General features: G+C 38.2%; 1 protein-coding gene across 7 annotated transcripts in view; it reads left to right on the forward strand.

Moving 5' to 3' along the window:
* The window catches only part of atxn2 (ataxin 2), a 61314-nt gene that overhangs the window by 4736 nt on the left and 37400 nt on the right, over window positions 1-19178 (forward strand). For 6 of the 7 annotated variants that reach the window (XM_057832947.1, XM_057832942.1, XM_057832946.1 and 3 more), the window contains exons 2-8: window positions 8262-8292; window positions 8649-8708; window positions 9053-9124; window positions 10397-10547; window positions 12419-12433; window positions 15870-16024; window positions 16104-16195. In XM_057832947.1, the coding sequence (XP_057688930.1) occupies window positions 8676-8708; window positions 9053-9124; window positions 10397-10547; window positions 12419-12433; window positions 15870-16024; window positions 16104-16195 (518 nt within the window). In that variant the 5' untranslated portion in view covers window positions 8262-8292; window positions 8649-8675. The remainder of the gene's footprint in view (window positions 1-8261; window positions 8293-8648; window positions 8709-9052; window positions 9125-10396; window positions 10548-12418; window positions 12434-15869; window positions 16025-16103; window positions 16196-19178) is intronic. The other variant, XM_057832943.1, reaches the window with a different exon arrangement.

Raw genomic sequence — 19178 nt, forward strand, 5'->3', positions numbered from 1 at the left:
GCACAGTACGCCCTGTTTGTTCACTGCGTAGCTTTCAATTGAGGCCGCCTTTTTAATTTTCTTGCTTCATTTATTAAATGCATCCAAGTGGAGGAAGCTAATTATTCGATCTCTGCATCTGTAGTGGATTTATACGAGCCGATATTAGAGGAAAATGATGTTTAATGATAGCGAACATCTATTGATTATGCTGAAGGCGAGTGAGCTTTCACGTGATTGCATACCTGGCCGCGTTCCAGCAGCCGAACAAGGTGCATTCCAGGATATGCTCAACAAAAAAATGAGCATTTCGGGATCTGACTACGGTACAATAGGAGTCTATCACAAGAAGAATAAAGGGCATCTGAGGACAAACTCAATGAATGAGATGTCTTATTGGATGTCACTAAGAAATCACTGCATTTTATTGAAACAAAGTGCATCTAAGGACATGCACAATGAAGATGGTGCATGGTTAGAAGTGACTGAAAGAACACAGTGCATTTTACAAGAGGTTGAGTGCATTTAAGGACACACACAAAAGAATTACATACACAAACTTGAGGTGTGTTCTACACGTTTACTTAACTCATTGCCATGGGAGCAAACCGGGGTACCTGGAGAAATGCCACAAAGGCACAGAGAGAACATGCAAACCCCACACAGGAAAGTCTAGGATTGATCCCATGGTCTCAGAACTGTGAAGCGCCATGCTAATCAATCAACTGCAGCGCCACCCTTTTTAGAACAGCGATTTTCAAAAGCTGCATTCACAGCACAGGGCACGATATTAAATTCAGAATTTTTTTATCAGACAATTTTTTATGTAGTTGTGCACATCTCAAAAACAAACGTGACCCCTAATGTGAACGTATTGAATCTATAAAGTGCCACGCATGACGTCGAGTGATATGCAAGCAAAACGTAAATTCCCACGGTGCCGTCTTTATAAAAGTAAATCTGGCACCGGATGGAGATCTCAACATGGACATACTGTATCATATCCATATACAGTCACACACGTGCACCCCACACACACACACCGATTGGGGTGCGGGGACAGAATTGATCTGCCGTGTGAACATAGCCAAATTGTAGCACTAGGGGTGTAATGATATATCGATCTGGATTGATACATAGATCGAAGGCCTCTGTAATTGATTGTGTCAGACTTTGTAATATCGGCAGATATCGTATTGTCATGAAATTATGATTTACATCTAGAAATAGATCGATTATTGGCGCCGATACTTGGAAATTTGACGTTTATTGGTATCGGCCTTTTTTTAATCTGACCGGCCGATATGAAAAAAATCTATTTAAATCTGAGTTATATACGGTATTTATTTTTATGATTAGTTGTCCATTAGTCTAGACCTGTTTTTATATTTGTGGTTATATGTATATTGGTCGATCTCTATGTACATCCATCTGGATCGATACAGGTTACATCAAGCAACAATCCATTTAAATCGAGTGAAATGGAAAACATAGTTTAATATAGTCATTATTAGGGATGGAAACCTCTTGCTGCCTCACGATACAATACGACTTGCGATACAAAGCTCAGGGTAACGATCTCAAGATACGGCGATACAACGATTATCCATGTATTTTGGTCAGGAAATCATTCTTATAAACAGAAAAACAAGCTATTTAAATTCTTCTGATGTAAATTAATCTCTAGTAGACGTCCAGTCCATTTTAAGTGGGAGTGTGGCAGCAAATGAACCTCTCCCACTTCAAATGGGCCCCTCCCACTTCTATGGCCGTCAGTGGCAGCCAATGCCAGGCAATGCAGTAATTTTTGGGCCATTTCAGGTCATTACCTGTTTATTTTCAGTCACTTTCTTTTGATTTTGGGACATCTCAGGGTCACTTCCTGTTGATTTTTGGTCATTTTATTGGTCAGTTATTGTTGATTTTGGATTACAGAATAAGAAGTGACCCGGGAATGAATAGGCAATGACTCAAACGTAACATGAAGTGACCTTTAACCACCCTAAAATGAACAGAAAATTACTTGTAAATGCCCCAAAAATCAGAAAGAGTGACTATGAATGCTCTGGTTTCAAACGTGCGAACGTTCATTCGCTTCGCCATTCCCGGTCTTAATAGATTGGGCGTCGAGCAACGTCAGCGGCAGCTATAAAGTTATCTCAGACACTATTATGGTGAAAGATTTTGGTAGCAACATGTTGGTTCCTTTTTATTTTTTAAACATTGACACCTTTTTAAAATGGCGTGAATTGGCATGAGCCTATCGATAACCTTTTGGGATGCAAAATATCACAATTTATCACTATTTCGATATTTTGTCACACCCCTTATCATTATTTATATATGCCATTTTGTTAAAGACTGGTTTCAAATGTATAAAATAGTTCTGCAGCAAAATTGTCTAAAAAACGTAAAACTTGCCTGGTCGCTTTAGGTGAAACGTAACTTTGTGTTGTGAATGCATGCGTAATACTATATTACGTCAATCGGAAGCCTTCGGACGGAATTGAAATTGAATTCTGTCAGACTTTGTTTTATCGGTAAATGATGTAGCGCTCTCCAGAGAGTCAATATTGTATTCTATCATTATAAAATATGTGATATACACCGTGCACTGTATCCGTGCTAAACTTTTCAACTAGGGCTGTCAAATTTATCGCATTAACGGGGGGGGGGGGGGGGGGGGGGTAATTAATTTTTTAAATAATTCACGTCAAAATATTTGACGCATTTAACGCATGCGCGGAATGACCAGCTCATGCATTCCCTCAAACAGATTACAATGACGCCGTTTTTTGCACATTGAGAGCTAAGAGGCAGAGAAAGGCAGTGGACACATGCGTTCATTGGACCGCGCCGTTTATTGGCATAAGCTTTGGCAACTCCTTCACAACAAACATAAGTATCATTTAGTGAAAGCGCAACAAAAATAATATTCCTATCTCTCAAAAAAATAATGTTCACAAAAGGAAAAGCTGGCATTCCCAATCAAAATAGCTATGCAAAATACACATAAAACTTACTCAGACTTTGGTCAAACTCTATTCAAACATTTCGTTTTGCTCAACAAATACACTGCATGGCAATATTTAGTCACAATATACAATCAGTGGTCTCGTACGTAGTGAAGCCAGCATGCAAATGAACGTGAATCACAATAGACCCAGTCTAAAAAAAAAACCCCAAAAAAACAGGGAGCTACGGCGTCAGTCGAGGGACAAAACACACTCATTGGCTTGATTTCTAAGTAATTTAAAACTCGCAATTGACACCTTGTGGTGTATTTCAATCACTATCTTACGTAGTTAAAGACACTGCGGAAGAACGGCTGTGACGCCACCGCTCGGCGATGTCAACAGTGGCAAGCTGCTTGTTTATTTTTTGATTGAAAATTTTACAAATTTTATTGAAACGAAAACATTAAGAGGGGTTTTCATATAAAATTACTATAACTTGTCGTTCTTAAAAGATAAATGTTAGTACAAGACAAGTCTTTCTATCCGTGGATCCCTTTAGCCGAAAGAAATTTAATAATGTTAATGCCATCTTGTGGATTTATTGTTATAACAAACAAATACAGTACTTATGTACAGTATGTTGAATGTATATATCCGTCCTGTGTCTTATCTTTCCATTTCAACAATAATTTACAGAAAAATATGGCATATTTTAGAGATCGTTTGAATTGCAATCAATATTAATTTTTAAGCTGTGATTAACTCGATTAAAAATGTTTTATCGTTTGACAGCCCTATTTTCAACATTAAAATGTAGAATAAAATCAAACTGAATGAATATAGTAACTATTAATTGTGCCTTTTTTTTTTTTTTTTTTTTTTTTAATTCAATGTACGGCATTTGTTTACTGATTGTGCACAGCACATCTTTAACCTGCCTTTAAGTTCTATTATTATTTCACATACGTTCGTATTTAATCTTTGACAGCCATTTGTTCCAAACGTCTTAAAGTTGAACTTTTATTCAACTTTAACTAGAAGATTTTCACAAGAAGAAAAAGTGCATTCCTGGGCACACTCAATGGGTAAGGTGAATTGTAGGATTTGATTTGAAGAATAATGGATCTCCAGACGTGCTCAATAAATGTTATGCATTTTATGAGAAGAATAAGGGGCCTTTTGGGAAATGCTCAAGTAATAAGGTGCATTGTTAAACATGCTGGAAGAAAACGCTGTTTTATTTGAATAAGAAGGGGCATCTAGGAATAATAGAACATTTCCGTGTTCAAAAGGTCTCAAGCTTGATCTCCGTGGTGTGCTGCTTTGAATGCATGTGCATGGTCTAAATTTGTTCATGACACTAAACCTGTTGTACTCTTAAAGAGGACAGTTTACTACAGCAAAACTAATGCCCAGTATGAAATATATTAGGGATTTCCTGTGGTGATGTTAGGCGAGGAGGCAGATAAGCAAGCAAATCATTTCTCCCATCCATGACCATATCTTGAATATTAAGAGTTTTTAGGAAATGCTAACCAATTTTCCTAAACGTTAAAGTCGATTACTTCAACTTCTCTCTCTTCACCGTCGGCGAATGCATCAACAGCTGAAGGTTCTGCCTCCGGCTCATACATGTACGGACCAATAAAATCGGGAGGATTTCTATCGTCGTCACAACATATATCGTCCTCAAAACTATCCTCCGCAAAAAACGAAAACATTTTCATCTGATTCCATTTCTTAATTGCTGAAGAAAGAAGAATTGGCCAATGGTCCTGCCGTATTAAGTGGTTTTAAATATCCGTGCGGCAGTGTCAATATAACTTTAAATTTATCCACCTGCGTTTGTCCATTGCTAAGTTTTGACGGGGAAGCCAAAAAGTATTCCCCTTACTGCCACTGGTTGTAGCGTCTCCCGTCGGGTGCAGCCTGGGTGTCCATAGCTGTTCCAGTCGGGCCGACCAATCAGTAGTGAAATATAAGGGGCAAAACACACGATGAGCGAAGGCGAAATACGAAAGTCATCGCCGTTGAGCTGAAAGCTAACACACGAGCAGGGGCGTTCCTTACTAATTTGGTACCCTAGGCAACATATTTGTTGCCCCCCCCCCCCATCTTCACCACATATATTTAAACACTCACACTGAAAAAGCACATTATCTCTTTGTAATTTATTATATAAAAAAGACAACAACGAACAAGTGCAGAAATTAAAAGAAAAATGCTCTAATAACTTTTCAAAAGCACCAATAAAAAACACTTCAAAAACAAATGAGTGAAATTAATTACAATTGTTATTACAATATTATTAACACCCCCCCCCACACACACACATACACACAAACCTATATAAAGACACACAGAACACTTTAAAATGCAACTTATTTTTCACCTTGGCCTTTAACCTTACTCACCTTGTCTTCACTGATGCAAACGCATCTATTGCACTTTCATATCACAGTTGTTTTTGGAAGGTGCACTTCTTTCCTGGACTTGTTGGGCTTGGACTTGGTGCTGATGTGGATAAGTTCGCTGTAAAACATGGCCCAGGGTGTACAGAGGTAGAAGGAAAATATTTCAGAAGAGCATCTACAAAGAAAAAGTGGAATGTTACATTATATTAGTCAAATAGCTGTTGATTGTGAAACCAGCATGACATAACCATAATAGCGCCTAAATTCTTGCAGCCTACTGTACCTGTCAATTAAATACGGCCACTATCTTTGGTGGGCGTAGTTAAAAGAAAATAAATTCTTGAAGCACTGCAACTACACAGGACTATCCAATAATAATTAAATAATATATGATAGCAAAAAACAAAAAAAATTGAATATTTTTTTACATGAACGTGATCACCATTTTAACGAATTAATGACACATTTAATAACAAATGTTTCCATTTAAATCCTTGGCACTTTTAGTCCCCCATACCACAGAACTTTGAAATTATTAATTGCATATTTAATGGTGTATTTATTCAATTAACCTTGGCACTTTTAGGCAAAGCAAATTTATTTGAAAAGCACAATTTAACACAAGGTAAAAGTGGTTCACATCACATGAAAATAAGCAAGACAATTTTAGTCCCCCATAGACTTTGTCCAATTTTCTCTAAAATGGGAGGGGGAGTAAATTTAACTTAAACTAATCCACAGCTGGCTGAATACTGAAGATATATCTAAAACAACAGCCTGGCTAATGATACAGTATAGTTTTGCTTTAGCAGTAAGTCATATAAACTATGTAAATAACCATAAGCTTGCAGTTGCGCTAAGTATACGTGCTTATGCTGTTGAAAAAAATCATCACGACAAACCTCTGTTTTTCTTCCCGTTTATGCTCTCTTCTTTTTCTTCTGACCCGGAGGGCTTTTGTCTTTTCATGAAGTTGACTTGTCAATGTAACATCGCTCAATTGTGGAGGCTAAAAATAGCACCTTCAGTTAGCTCGCTGGTCTGATGGGTGGTGAGTGAGACTAGGGTCTGTGGTTAAATTATCGCATCACAGGAAAATGTGAAATGGAGAGAAGGCACACTAGAAAATGATTTCATTGTTATTTAAAGACTTATCGCGAACGGTTTTGTTGTTTTTTTTGTTTTGTATATTTTTTTGAATACTGCTATCATCAAATATTTGAATATTTTTCTTGACGCCATTTTGGACGATGCTGCGCCCTTAGGCAGTTGCCTAGCCCTCCTTATGGGCGGCACGGGTCTGCACACGAGGTGCAATGTGACTGCAGCGGCAAACGACAAGCATCACCTTCTGGCTGTGTGTCATCGCTCATCTCTGATTGGCTATGAATTTGGAGGGCATTTCAAAATTTCTTTTCTCAGCACTAACAACTTCCCATACTACTGCTTTTTTATTTATGTCTCTGAAATTGTGATGAGAGCCAGAGCCCATAGGTCTAATAAAGTATGTGCTGATCGCATGTACACTGCTAAAATGACACACTCTTCCATGTTGACATTTTTTAATGAGAAGCAATGTTATAAAATCATTCAAACTTGTACAGAACAGCAAATGTATGAGAGCCGAGAGAAAAATTTAATATCCATGTTGACAGTTTTTTTTTTTTTTTTTAAATTCCAAAGTGAATAAATCCGTTGATAATTGGTTGTAGCGCCAGGCGACAGAAATGGAACCATTTCCTATTTTCTTGTATTGCGTCACTGGTCCGCAATATTTCACGTGCACGAATGTTGCGTGTCGCTTTGTCGCAAGACTGTTAATTTTCGCCTCGTCACGCTCATTCCATAGAAAATGTATTGAACAGGAGCGATGTCGCCTCCCGTGTGTTTTGCCCCTAAGAATGCCCTGAGCATCCAACACTTTTGGTGTCCGTGCTGTAACTCCCACAGTTGTTTCCGCACATGGCGCTTAGCTTTTGCCAATAACCACTTTTATGAGGAAAAAATGATCAAACCGAAACGGTTCGTAAGTGAACCAAACCGATAATCCAAACCGAAACTGTTCAATACATCCACGCAATTCGTTACGCCCTTAATGGTCAGTGGGCAGAGTTGTATGTTTGCATACACTGTCTTCCTTTGATGACGTCACACCGGCTAGTAAACAATGTTTGGCCAAGCTGATGAATTGGCCAATTGTCTTCGGAACTCCTGCGGCATGGGCAAGTAAAATCGGCCTTTTCTTCAATAAGTGTGGAAAATATTTAACGGAGGGTGAAAGGTTATTTCTACATACACTATATAATAGTAGAAGCATTATTTGATTTTGGGAAAGCTAAGAATTTCTTTTTAAATTCTGACACATCCCTCCAAAAGAATGGTGAGGTGGGTGAGCGGTTGGTTGTGCGGGTCATCTACTGAAGGATTGCTGGTTCAATTCCAGCTTCCACCTGTGGCCATTTGCATTGTATCTTTGGGCAAGAAGCTTCACCCTACTTGCCTGAGTGAAAGCAGCGTGAGAACGAGTTGTTGATGGTGGTCAGAAGGGCCGATGGTGCAAATTAGCTGCCTCGCTTCTGCCAATCAGCACCCGGGCAGCTGGTGCTACAATAGTAGCGTACCAAAATCAAGTGCAAGAGTGAAAGAATAATGCAATGTACTGTGTCTTTAAGTGTCCAAAAAGTGCAATATAAATCCAATACATAATTATTATTATTATTAAAACAGGATTAATGGCATCTATGTGTTCGTCATGTATGGACCACACTGCTTCATTTTCAGTGATGTACAGTCGATGTCGGTCTCCAGGAATCTCTGCAATTACCCCTTACAGGAAATCCTTGATCACTTCACTTTGCTTGTAAGAACATGAGAGAGAATGTTTGTCATCAATGACATTTTTGTTTTACAGGGGAAGACACAGTGGTAAAGCTCCTGCAGCAGTAAGTAACTTGCTTGACCTCTCTTTTATTTATGCAAGTCTTTGGATACACTGCTATTATGTGAAACGATTTCAATCTACGGTAGTCTTTTTGTTAGTTATAACACCTATATGTTTGGGTAAAGCATGAAAACAATCATCACATACTAGTAAGCTATGTAGACTAGAGAACAGTAGAACAAATACCAAAACTGTCACAAGGGGTTGAAAGATGAAATCTTTTTCTTCACAAGGTAAACTACGTGCCATGCCTTTTTTTTTTTTTTTTTTTTTTTTTTTTAACCTCAAAGGATAAACATGGTTTTATGAGTATATTTAGTTCCCAGGTTCAAGTGATTAATTTTATTTGCTCTTCAGGTCATTTTCAGTGGAGTGTATGGAAACATGAGGATGGTCCACGTCTTGACGTCAGTTGTGGTATGTTTCTCTTTGTAGTAGACCGATGCATGTGACGGAATTTTGTGTAACCTGTAGCAGTAAAGCCAGTCATACAAGATGATATTGTTTGTTTGTTTTCTGTAATTGACTTTGTCATGTAGTAGTTTCCTCAAAATGTCCGGGTGGCAATACAGAACAGTTTGGCCAATTTGCTTAGGCAGCTGCCTGCTTTAACAAAATACATTGATCAGGCATCAGGGATTTTAAATGTGCATGGTTTCAAAGTGTATCTTTAGAACTTGTGAATTGACATTGACTATTGAGGATGTGCACGAATATAATGCTCACCAAAGTAACTTACTGTACATGAATGCTGATTACAGGGGACCAAGTGTGAACTAAAGGTGAAAAATGGAGCCATCTATGAAGGAGTGTTCAAAACCTATGGTCCAGAGGTAAGATTGTCTTTTCGGCACATTGTAGAAGCGGTGTTGATAAAGTCCACTCCTTATAGTCTTTCCTTTTTTGGATAAGCGATACATGGGCCTTCATCTTCCTTTTTTGGCTACTAGTCTCCTGAGTGGATTCCTGCCCAGTTGTGCAATTTTCAAAAACTCTGGGTGGGAGAGAAATACATTAGACAGATTGATAAAAATTTGGGCTACTTTTGGGGGAAATTGTATCTTGGATGGAAAGTTGTAATTTGGGCGCTTTTTTTTTTTTTTTTTTTTTTTTTTTTAATGGAACTAAGCGGGTTTCACCGTGGTGATTTGCGTCTTTCCGATCTGGCAACCCTGGAGACAGCTGCCACCAAAACTCATTTTGCATTTTTTTTAACCATCTAGACAAGTGTTTTTCCACCACTGTGCCACAGCATGGCACAGCATTTCTAATGCACACATAATTTAAGCAATCCTTGTTATATTGCAATGTAACCATAGCGCAAATCAAATGAAATGGGTAACTAACGAAGTTTGAAATAGCAACCTTCAATAAAGAGTACGTATTTTGCCATAAAATGTTTTTATTTCTGATGTGTGACAGTACTATATTAACCATAATTAGCCTATATTCCTTATGTTTGTAGCAGCCTGTGTGAAAGAGGGGTAAAGAGTAGCGAGGTGTGGCTACATCGACAGTTATGTCTTTGTGCCCGTGAAGGGCACAGACTTGTGGGTACACCTTCCGAGTGGTAACTATGACTTTACATAGTTGCTGAATTCACAAACTGCACGAGTTAGCTATTTAAAGTCACGGTTGCTACCAGGAAGGTGTACCCACATGTCTTTGTGCCACTTACAGGCACTTCTGAGTGACAACCATGACTTTACATTTATACTTGCATGAATGTTAACAAACACACAAAACAGTGAGCAGGACTTGATCCTCCTACTAATGAGAAGTTAAACTTTGTTAAAACTCGCACCCGCCAAAATTAACTTTATCAAGTGATTATTCATTTAAATAAAAGTGAGCCGCAACAGAGGGTTCTAATAGTCGCCTGCTGGTTGCCGACCCCTACTATTAACCTACCTGATCATGTAGAAATTGTTGAGCAACATTGAAATTTATAACAAAAGCATTGGTTACCTTCCAGATAAGGGTTCACTTGTAGTTATTATTGGAAGAAGTATTCATTTTTGTCAGTGATTTGACCTTGGCTGGCATCTATGCTCTGTTAAGCATAAATAGCTTTGAATTGTGAGTTTCTTTGATGTTTTTTCCAGTGCGATCTGGTGTTGGACGCAGCCCACAGGAAGAGCCCAGAGCCAAGTGTGGGCCCCAAGAAAGAGGACATTGTGGAGAGCATTGTTTTCAGGGCGTCCGATGTGGTCACTGTCTCTTTCAAGGACGTTGACCTTAACTTTGCCAGGAAAGGTTAGCAACATATTTTGACTGATCGACTTTGTGTTAATTCATATGAAACGATATGGAAATTCACGAGGTATTCAGCGTGTCAGAAGGTGATTGTCACTTTGAATTCACTCACAAACAAATGGCTGAGTGATGCAGTGACGACACACCGTATCTTACAGCCTGTATTAACTACTAATAAGTAGGGACTCTTGTCATGTCTGCTTTGAGAGGCTGCTCCTTGAAGACTAATGCGATCCATCAATTGGTCCAAAGCCGTGGTGCAGCGAAGGCACTCTATAATACAGACTAAATGATGCCATCCAATTCATCTTGACCCAAACAGTTCTCCTTTGAGATATTGGTGTGCCAGACATTTATTGTCTGAGAATGAATAGATGCAATAGTGTTGATTGTGGCTAGGCACTGTTAGTGACGCAATATTTCTTTATCAGTTGAAGTACTGTACAGTGATCCCTCGTTATTCTCGGTTAATGAGGACCAGAACCCGCTGCGATAAGTGAAAAAACGATTTTTTTTTTTTTTTTTTTTTTTTTTTTAATTACAATTTTTTTTGTGTGTGTGTTCATTGTATTTATTCAGATTTAGCCTTGGAAATATGTTTTTTCAATTTTTTTCCCCGAAAGTATGATCTTGCCACGGATACCTGGAAGCCGAATCTTAATGTCTGTCAATCATCCTTAACTTTAATAAGCAAATACAGTGCACTGCCTGACTAACAAAGAGAAGCGGGAGGGAGAGTGAGACTATGTGATCGGCTCGTAGGGCTCATCTATATTTATTTTAGTACTTTCAAATTTATCGCGTTAATGGGCGGTAATTAATTTTTTTAATTAATCACGTTAAAATATTTGACGCATTTAACGCGTGCGCGGAATGACCAGCTCATGCATTGCCTCACACAGATTACAATGATGCCGTTTTTGCACATTGAGAGATAAGACGCAGAGAAAGGCAGTGGACACAGGCGTTCATTGGCCCGCGCCGTTTATTGGCATAAGCTTCATCTCCTTCACAACAAACATAAGTATCATTTTGTGAAAGCACAACAAAAATAATATTCCTATCCCTCAAAAAAAATAATGTTCACAAAAAGAAAAGCTGGCATTCCCAATCAAAATAGCTATGCAAAATACACATAAAACTTACTCACTTTGGACAAACTCTATTCAAACATTTCATTTAGCTCAACAAATACACTGGATGGCAATATTTTGTCACAATATAAAAACTATCAGTGGTCTCGAACGTTGTGAAGCCAGCACTCAAATGAACGTGAATCACATTTTCACATTTTATGAAAACAAAAACATTAAGAGGGGTTTTAATATAAAATTACTATAACTTGTACTAACATTTATCTTTTAAGAACTACAAGTCTTTCTATCCGTGGATCCTTTTAACAGAAAGAATGTTAATAATGTTAATGCCATGTTGTGGATTTATTGTTATAATAAATAAATACAGTACTTATGTACAGTATGTTGAATGTATATATCTGTCTTGTGTCCCATCTTTTGATTCCAACAATAATTTACAGAAAAATATGGCATATTTTAGAGATGGTTTGAATTGCAATTAATTATGATTAATAAATTTCTAAGCTGTGATTAACTCGATTAAAAATTTTAATCGTTCGACAGCCCTTATTTATTTTTTAATTGGAAAAAAAAATCCGCGATGGACTGAGAGCTCAAAGTTTTAAGCGCAAAGTAGCGAGGGATCACTGTACATGAAGCATGGGTTAAATTTTACAAAGCCATGCAGTTTATCATATTGCGCTGCATAGCAATGATGTAGGTGTTCATTCTCATTCTGTAAGTCCATTTTCTGACTCTGTGCCATCTGTCTGTCTCTGCTCTCCCATGGTCTAGTTTCCTCAGACACAGGTAATATATTAACCTCAACCTTTTTTTCCCTTGCAAACTCCTAACAATCAAACCTGTTGCAATTGCTCGTGCTGCTGCTATTGCCCTGTATGGGGATTCTGCTGCTGTAGCATATGGCTTAGAAATAAATCAAAAACAGTGGAACCTCCAAAATTAACTGCTCTTGAAGCCATGTTCATTTTCCTATATGGTTTAGATATCTTTTCTAGTTATGCAACCTAACTTTTTAAGATAAGTATTTTTGGGAAATAAAGATTGTTTAAGTGCTAATTCTGTGCTTTTGTGTGTGTGTATTAACCTTAAGCTGCTACACTAAATAGAAGAAAGTGAAGCGAATATGAATACCAAACACAAATTTAAGAGTCAAAGCAGTAAAAGGCCAGTGTCTACTACATTATTCACCTATGCATTCACAATTCATTCTTCAATTTACTTTTTTATATTTTGTTCTCTGTGGAGCTATGCAATGCTACGTCCTTGTCTGTGTTAGTGTTCTTTCTGAAACTGCCAAAGATGCCACCAGATTCAGCTAACACACTTTCTAAAGAGGAATTGGTGTCAGTTAAATGTTAAAGTAAAACATCTCAAAGAAGAATCTTTTCACGGTGAGGAGGCGCTAATTTTGGTTTGGGCTATTAATGTAATGGCAAGCAGTTGCTGCATATATACAATATAGGCAACATAATCATTTGGGGAGGTGCATGGCAGGGTGTCTGGTAGATATTCTTTCCTCTCCCCTCTCTCTTTTCCTCTCAGTAGGATTTTGTCATTTGTTTTTGGCTATCATTTGAATGATGTCAGTGTCAGTCACTCAATTGTTTGTGATTTCAGTAGTACTTTGTGTGGTTGATTCAAATTCAAAGAAAAACGTGTTTCAATGTTAGTATTGGTTCTCAAGGCTGTTTGACGGGCTTTACATTTAAAATGATCTTATCTTTTTTATTCTATTTTTTTAAATTTTATTATTATTTTTTTTTACCTTGAATGGTTTGCAATATGTCCGTTTCTAAGGTGAAGGTCCACCAACATCCTGGAGCTTTTTCTGTTTAAGTTGTATGGTTCCACTGTAGTTGAGCATCATAATGTTGTTTTCACTGGAAGATCACCCAGTTTCCACTATAAAATCCTGCAGAGGGAGACCGTTAGTGGAAATAAGCCATTTAAACTTATTCCATTTAGACATTTTGTGTTTTTTGAAACAGTTGCTCAGTTAGTAGATGACAACTGGGCCCTGGGTACAGTACCGGTAAATTGACTATTTCACTTCCATTGAAAGCAACAGGTTGGAATTACATTCTTAAAACATGGCAAAATGAAGTTGTTCACTAATAATCATATTCAGATGCCCCAACTTTCCTTACTCTGACATCCATTTGATTGACTGCAGTCTGAATGCATGCTTGTTTTACCTCACGCCACTTCTACCCTTTGTGTGCAAATTCCACTTAAAGGATTGATTGTGTTCATAAAACAAGATCTCTTAACATACAGTGCTGGCCAAAAGTATTGGCATCCCTGCAATTCTGTCAGATAATGTTCAATTTCTCCCAGAAAATGATTGTCATTACAAATGCTTTGGTAATAATATCTTCATTTATTTTGCTTGCAATGAAAAAACACAAAATGAAAAATAAAATCATTATTATTTTACACAAAACTCCAAAAATGGGCCAGACAAATGTATTAGCACCCTCAGCCTAATACTTGGTAGCACAGCATTTAGAAAACATAATTGCGGACAACAGCTTCCGGTATCCATCAATGAATTTCTTACAGTGCTCTGCTGGAATTTTAGAGCATTCTTCTTTGGCCAACTGCTCCAGGTCTTTGAGATTTGAAGGGTGCCTTCTCCAAACTGCCATTTTCAGATCTCTCCATAGGTGTTATATGGGATTCAAGTCTGGACACATTGCTGGCTACTTTAGAAGTCTCCAGCGCTTTCCCTCAAACTATTTTCTAGTGCTTTTTGAAGTGTGTTTTGAGTCACTGTCCTACTGGAAGACCCATGACCTCGGAGGGAGACCCAGCATTCTCACACTGGGCCCTACATTATGGTGAAAAAATTGTTGGTAGTCTTCAGACTTTATAATGCCCTGCACACGGTCAAGCAGTCCAGTACCAGATGGAGGAAAGCAACCCCAAAACATCAGGAAACGTCCACCATGTTTGACTGTGGGACCGTGTTCTTTTCTTTGCATGCCTCGTTTTTTTCCTGTAAACTTTATATTGATGCATTTTACCAGAAATCTCTACTTTTGTCTCATCTGACAAGAAAACATTCTTCCAAAACGTTTTTGGCTTTCTCAGGTACGTTTTTACAAACTCCAGCCTTGCTTTTTATGTGTCTGGATCAGAAGTGGGGTCTTCCTAGGTCCCCTACCATAAAGCCCCTTTTCATTCAGACGCCGACGGACAGTACGGGTAGACACTGTTGTACCCTCGGATTGCAGGACAGCTTGAACTTGTTTGGATGTTAGATGAGTTTCTTTATCCGCACCCGCCTAATGTTTTGTTGAAATGTCTCGTCAATTTTTCTTTTCAGTCCACATCTAGGGAGGTTAGCCACAGTGCCATTGGCTTTACACTTATTAATGGCACTGCGCAAGGTAGACACAGGAACATTCAGGTCTTTGGAGATGGACTTGTAGCCTTGAGATTGCCCATACTACCTCACAATTTTGCTTCTCAAGCCCTCAGACAGTTCTTTGGTCTTTATTTTCTCCATGCTCAATGTGGTACACACAAGGACACAGGACAGAGGTTGAGTCAACTTTAATCCATTTTAACTAGCTGCTAGTGTGATTTAGTGATTGCCACCACCTGTTATGTGCCACAGGCAAGTAACAGGTGCTGTAATTACACAAGTCAGAGAAGCATCACATAATTTTTCAAAGGGTGCCAATACTTTTATCCGGCCCATATTTGGAGTTTTGTGTAAAATGATAATGATTTTTTTTAAAAATTCCCATTCTCTTTTGTGTTTTTTCGTTGCAAGCAAAATCAATGAAAATTACTACCAAAGCATTTCTAATTGCAATCATTTTCTGGGAGAATTTGAGCATTATCTGACAGAATTGCAAGGGTACCAATACTTTTGGCCAGCACTGTAACTTAGCCCATAACAGTACACACAGTATATGTAATATGGCTGATGTGCTTTACTCTGTCCATTGGTGGCAGCAATTATTTATTCATGTATTTTGCCACTATAAAATGACCACCCTGGTGGGAAAGCTTTTAAAATGGATGATGCCATAAAACCCCAGCTCAATAGTTCTATATTTTGTTATCAAAGGATTATATTTTTTTGTTAATGTCACTGTTATTCCCACATAGAAAACCGCAGAGTTTGTGGCAAAATTATGAAGGCATATGTGCTTCGGTGCAAAAATAGTAAGGATGTGGTTTTCATGCCTCTGTGTATGTGTGTCTGCAGAGCATAAAGGTGTATCCTTGCGTGTCTCCGATAACTTCACTGACGCCGCAGTGAGTGGCAGGATTAACGGCGAGCACAAAGAGAAAGATCTCGAACCGTGGGATGGCGGTGAGACCCACAATTCTGACAGTCTTGAGTCTCTTGACAATGATGTGGTAAGAATCGGAATGCAAAGCCACAACAAACAACTGTTGTGCAGACTAAAAAAAAAATAACATCCTATTATTGTTGTAGTCGAACGGGTGGGACCCCAATGATATGTTCAAGTACAACGAGGAGAAATATGGTGTCTTGTCTACATATGACAGCAGCCTGTCCACTTATACGTAAGAATGATGGTTCTCTCTAAGCTCTATTTTTTTTCTATACATGTTTTTTTTTTTTTTTTTTTTTTTAAATAGAGTGACTGTTTCGTATTGTATAAACGTATACATTATATAGAGTAGACAATTAACAACAATAGCAATGAAACCAGGGGTGCACATAACATTTTTGGTGTATTCGTCAATGAGGACCAGAGGTTGTTGCTTAGACTACTGTTGTTTTCTGCCTATTTTTTCCCTGACCCACAAATTCATGGCAGAACTGAAAGACTTGCAACATAACTAAACAAAGAATAGGCCGTGGGCCACATCTGCCCCGTCCAATCTTTCAATCTCCCTCATTGCTTTAAGGACGTCAAAATAGAATGTCAAGTATACGCTACTTTTAACCAGATGTAGTCCTCCTTATTTCCTGCCCAGTGGAGAAAATACGGCATTTTGTTTACAACTAGGGGTCAATATCAGGTCATGCTAATGTTTTTTTCAACCTAATTTTCTATTTAAAATTTTTTACCTAAATAAAACATTGACCATAGATACACTGGCAGCACCTTATTCAAATAATACAGTACAAAAGATTAAATTCATTTCTATTTCATCCCTGCTGACCACCAGAAGCGGTGCTAAAACATTGAATGATCCTTTTGCACATGCGTAGTACGAGTAGCAATATCAAAAAAAGTCACCTCTCATCCCCGGTTGACACTCAGGGGAAAAAAAAAAAAAAATCTGGTAACAACAGGCTTCTGTCCCCTTTTTTCTTCTCGCGTGACAGTTGCATACTGCTGGACACTGCATCCCTATGGGTTTTCCTTAGGCCTGAACGATATTGGAAAAAACTATTGTTGCGATTTTTGTTAGGTGTGCAATATATTGCGATATTATATTGCGATAGTAAAAAAAAAAAAAAAAAAAAAAAAAAAAATTTTTTAAAGAAATATTCACTAGATGACTTGAATAGCTGTTTGGAAATACTTTGCATGACACACCGTGACCACAGTGTATTCATATAATACCGTTTCATTTGTGAATGATTAAGATTGCTGTATTATTATGAAGGGATCCAGGAAGCCATGTCTGCACAAAATAGATAATTTCTTGAACACAATATTTGACACTTCAACAGCAGCAAATACATTAAATGACAAATAAAAGAGCAGGTGCATTCGTCCCCTGAGTTTTTGACAAAATATAACAATAAATAACAACTTCGGTAAAATAACAACAAAGTTGTAAACATATTTGAACAAAAATATTAAATATGACAAATAAGAGTTGTTCACAAACTATAACAATAAATAAGAACCTCAGTAAAACAATAAAGTTGTCAACATATTTGAACTTAAATATTAAATCTGTCAAATAAAAGTGCAAGTGCATTAGTCCCCTGAGTTGTTTACACAAAATATAACAATATAGAACTGCAAAACTGCAACAAAGTTGTAAAAATATTTAAAAAATATTAAGTATCAAAACTTTATGTGCAGCTGTACTATAGTTATTTGAAAAATACGATTTACAGTTAATTTAAATATAAAAGAAACAGAAACTCAATTGAACTTGTAAATAATTGAACTGAATAACAGCAAATAACTGATGAATAACAGAACCATTTTAACTCCCAAATTTATGTATTTGTCTGCATATCGTCCACCTTCCTTGCTCAGCAATCCTCAACTGGGTCTCATAGGTTTTTGGCCAAGACTACTAGTTTATCCACCATTGCAGGCTTGAGACAACAACGTTGGCACGTAACAATGTTCCCACCTGTACTAAAAAGCCTCTGATGGGAAGCTCGTAGCAGGAATGCATAGATACCTGCGTTTTAAATGGTCCCACATGTTCGACGGATTACTTCTTGTTGAGGCAACCATGGCGAGGCACTGTCAACAGGGCTGTTTTTTGTTCCTTATATTCTTGTCGATAGCCAAAATACTTCCAAAACTCCTTTTGGAGACAGTCTTCCCTATTCAACGTGCTGCTTGATTGCTTGCTTTCACTTTGAAAACGGCCCCTCCTCCCTCCGCTCTGCTGTTCGGCCCCTCCTCCCTCCACTCTGCTCTAGCAGGGGAGGGGGAGGAGCCGATGACTGCGAGCTGGAGAGAATGAGTGACTGTGCACTCTCTTTCTCGCTCCTTGCTCAAAACAAACGTTTGTGGATTTAAAAAAATGAAATGAAAAAACTATCGCACGTCCTTGCGATGGGACTATTGCGCATGCGCACATCGCGATGGCGATGTTTAAACGATATATCGTTCAGGCCTAGTTTTCCTGTTTTTCTTTTGCGTTGTTGCATTGCTAGTAGCCTTGTGACTACTTGTCGGGGTTGCATGTTTCGCCCTCGTAGGCTGTGTATTTGTTTTGGTCTGTTGCTTCTTCGTTGGCCTGCTGCCGCATATATTTAACACAACAACAAAGTTAAGCATTTTTGTGGCCCGCGACAACTTTATATTTCTCAAATTGCCCCTTTGAAAAATGAATTCCCCTCACTTGCTGGGTTTGAACTGGAAAATTAGCTAATCTGGCAGCTCAAGTTGTCATGTGTAACTAACAGTCTCCAATCTTTTTGCATCACTTTTTCACCTTCATGTAAAAGACAACATTTTGACTGAGCATTTAAGCTGCTGCACAGCAAGACTGAAGGTGTGCCAATGCCAGTCCTGTCAACCCCAAGTGTCAGTGTGTGCGGGAAGTTTCGGTGGCCAGCCAAGTCAAGCCTGCTATCACAATGATGCCAGAAACACACATTACTACTACGAGGTCGACTTCAAATTTAAAGCCCAACAACTCATGAATAAAGATCAAACCAACATCTAGTTAGGAAATTGTCTTGACAGCTGCAATTTGGCAGAATTCACTTTCAATATGCTTGGTACGCCACTATGCTTTAAGGGATTTTTGGTTCGCATTTTAATATTCGAATTGTGCATGTGTACTTGCTAACCACTGATGTGCACCTCTGAATATAACATTGGTGGGCCAAGTA

This window comes from Corythoichthys intestinalis, chromosome 3 (assembly GCF_030265065.1).
Source record: "Corythoichthys intestinalis isolate RoL2023-P3 chromosome 3, ASM3026506v1, whole genome shotgun sequence".
NCBI lineage: Eukaryota > Metazoa > Chordata > Actinopteri > Syngnathiformes > Syngnathidae > Corythoichthys > Corythoichthys intestinalis.